The sequence below is a fragment of the Arachis hypogaea genome, chromosome 11, assembly GCF_003086295.3.
Source record: "Arachis hypogaea cultivar Tifrunner chromosome 11, arahy.Tifrunner.gnm2.J5K5, whole genome shotgun sequence".
NCBI lineage: Eukaryota > Viridiplantae > Streptophyta > Magnoliopsida > Fabales > Fabaceae > Arachis > Arachis hypogaea.
Window position 1 is genome coordinate 139482626 of NC_092046.1, and position 3524 is coordinate 139486149.

General features: G+C 32.8%; 1 protein-coding gene across 1 annotated transcript; it reads left to right on the forward strand.

Moving 5' to 3' along the window:
- On the forward strand, window positions 1–715 carry LOC112722992 (large ribosomal subunit protein eL27). Its single transcript, XM_025774205.3, has one exon. The coding sequence runs from the start codon at window positions 91–93 to the stop codon at window positions 496–498; it is 408 nt and encodes a 135-aa protein (XP_025629990.1). The 5' UTR covers window positions 1–90; the 3' UTR covers window positions 499–715.
- Window positions 716–3524: the final 2809 nt, after the last annotated feature.

Consider the following 3524-nt stretch of genomic DNA (forward strand, 5'->3'; position numbering starts at 1 on the left):
ATTAGATTTTATATTCATCTAGATCTAGGGTTTAACACGCCTCACTCCTCTTCATAACCGAGAACACGCAGCGGAAGCAGAAGAAGGAAGATGGTGAAGTTCTTGAAACCAAACAAAGCGGTTATCGTGCTGCAAGGCCGATACGCGGGTCGCAAGGCCGTCATCATACGAGCCTTCGACGATGGCACTCGCGACCGCCCCTACGGCCACTGCCTCGTCGCCGGGATCAAGAAGTACCCTTCGAAGGTTGTGAAGAGGGACTCCACCAAGAAGACGGCGAAGAAGTCGCGCGTGAAGGCGTTCGTTAAGATGGTTAACTACCAGCACGTGATGCCAACGCGCTACACGCTTGACGTGGATTTGAAGGACGCCGTTACGGTCGAGTCGCTTCAGTCGAAGGACAAGAAGGTTGCGGCGCTTAAAGAGTCCAAGAAGAGGCTCGAGGAGAGGTTCAAGACTGGCAAGAATCGTTGGTTCTTCACCAAGCTCAGATTCTAAGCATTTCACAAAAATGGTGCCTTTTTTTTTTTCATTTTACATTTCTAAAGATGTTTAAGTATTTAGTTTTGGTGCTTATATGTGTTCTGAGTTTATTCAGGATCTGTTTGGATTGTAATAGTTTCATTTTCGAGATTATGGTTTTCAAACGCTGCGTTTTACCAAATGCTACCTTTTGGATTATATGCTGGTAGATAAATGATGTTGTTGAATCTAATTTAGTTTAATCCGATAAAAATAACTTATAGCTAGAGTAAATGTGGCAGCAATTTTGTTAAGATTAATGTTGATTTTCTGAGTTTTTGCCTTTGGTTTCATATGGTACTGGGTTTCACCTTTTTATAATACAGAGTACAGAGTGTTGTAGCATGCCTTTAAGAATGTTCAGATAACATGTTCAGCAAAGAGCTATGATTTTGTGAACGATGACTTTTAAGAGTTAAGACCGTGGTAGATGAATTGCCAAATTTTGGTGGTGTTACTGAGAATGCTATTCAGTGTAGTAGTATATATTTCATCTTTGTTTCTATTGTGGTAAGAATAGCAGGGCTGTTGAAATACCTTGTTCTGGTGCACTTTCAATGAGTGAATGTTTTTCTATGTTGCAAGTTTTGTTCAATAATTATACCCTCCTTTCAATGTTGCAAATTGTAAGACAGAATATACTTCAATTCTAAATATGACATCACAATGAAACTTAGAGCTGCAAGACCTCAAATTCTTTAAACCTTTCTGATGAAGTCATATCAACGCTGGGTTTCTCGCCTGAGCCGTAAGATGAAATAAGTGTGTTTGGTATAGCATGAATACTGTTTGGGTGAGAACAATAATTTCAATCTTTGTCAATATTCAATAGAGAAGCTTTAGTTAGCTTGCTTCCTTGAATGAGAATTGAGAAAACCGTTATTATCTGGTAACAAAAGTAATAGATGAATTTTAAATCAATTTTAAAGTAATAGATGAATTTTAAATCAATTTTAAAATAAAAATTGATTTAAAAAAACAATTTTTTTTTTCATTTAAAGATCGAATTTTTTACTTGAAAACCAATTTTTCATTTAGAATTGATATTTTCATTTAAAAAGTCACTTTTATGTAAAATCAATTTTAATTTATAAATAAGTTTTTGATGCTTCAACAAACCAATGTAGCCTTTTTTTTTTGTCCTTATAAAACTAGGTTAAATTTGTAAACCAATTTTTTACCTTTTTGCCTACCTTATAAGTTAGAACACATTTATGTTGGAAAAATTTAATCTAAAACTCCAAACTATCAATATATGTTTGCCTAGGTCAGATGGTAATTTTGTTTGCCTCACTTGGAGCTGCACTAGGTTAAAATCCTCATGGAAGAATATAGAACTATACTAATAGAGTAATAATAGAAGTGGGTGATTCTATGCTAATAGAGTAATAATAGAGATGGGTGTGTGAGTTGGTGAATGTTGTGTAAGACAAAAAAAAAAAAAAAGAACAATCAATATATGTGTTTTGTATTTTGTATTTTATACGAAAAACTGATTTGGCGATTATTTTTTGTATACACATATTGATTTTTTTGTGTATACATATTATAATCTATTGGAAATGGAATGCTCAAATTTAAACTAATTTAAACAAAATCGCTCATTCAATCTAATACAAACCGAAATCCAATCAAAATTCGATACTAAGTTACTAGCCGAAATTCAAACTAATTTGGATTAGATCGGCTTCTATTTTTATCAAATCGCATGGATTTGATCGGATTTTGTATCCACTTTTAAAAACTGAACCAATTTAATCTAAATTACAAAATGTAATATAATATTATTATTTATTGTTAAATTTAAATTTTAAATATAAAATGTTTAATTTGTTACGTATTTTTATCTTATTCATATACTATTATTAGTAAGTATTTTGTAAATATAAAATGAGATTCATTTATTTATTTGTTTTATCAAATTAAAATTATTTCTATTTTTAATAATAAAATTTTAAAATTTTGTTTTTTTAAAAACTAATTAAACCAAACCAATCAAAAGCGCAATAGCTTGGATATGTCTTGATTGAATTTAAAAATAAAATCAAACCGATCCAACCTAAGGTGCAACAAATTATATACTTCAAATCGTATTGAATTTTTTTTTTCAAAACTAATTTAAACCGAACCGTAACATGTGGAAATTTGATTAAAAAAGGCGTTTATTCTACTAATTCGTTTGTATAGGTTTTGTAGGAAGAGACTTTGGATGAGGAGCTTCTGAAATTCAGGTTCACCAAGAAGATATGGAAAGGCTTAGTTCCGCCTCGTGTGGAGCTGTTTGCGTGGTTTGCTTTGGTAGGCTGGGTCAACACAAAGGACCGACTAAGTAGACTGAGAATCCTACAACAGAATGATGTGATGTGCGTGCTGTGCAAGAAAGATGTTGAAAATATACAACATTTATTTATTACATGTGAGTACTCTTGGCAGGTGTGGTGTGCTTGGATCTCGGCGTTTGGACAGACATGGATTGTCCCTGGTACGTTGAAAGAGCACTTTGAAAGTTGGAGATCCGTGTCAATGAAAAAAGAGAGGCGCAAGCATTGGCTAGTTGGGTTCTTCTCATTTATATGGATTATCTGGTTACGCAGGAACGATGCCATATTTCAGTGTAAGATAACAGGGATTGGTGACTGTGTCGAGCAATCTTTCTCATGTGCTAAAGAATGGTGTTGTAAATAACTCATGTTGTTGATAGCAATATTGGAGATGACATAAGAGTTATTATACTTTTATCGGTCTTGTAACTGATTACATTGCTCCACTTCAGTGTTGAGCCTTTACTTTCAAAAAAAAAAAAAAAAAAACCGAACCGTAACATCCTAGTTGGAGAATCAATCTAGGATTGAATTTCAAATTAATCTCATATGCAATTTAATATAGTAATTAAATTTAAAAAAAAAGATTTGATATGTAATAACTAATAACTAATAACACAGCATGATAACCTAGTTAACTAAATCACAACCCTACTATAATTGGAAAGAATATATATAATC

What these genes read in the sequence shown, in the direction of transcription:
- LOC112722992 (XM_025774205.3), top strand. Translation starts at nt 91, where the DNA reads ATGGTGAAGTTCTTGAAACCAAACAAAGCGGTTATCGTGCTGCAAGGC.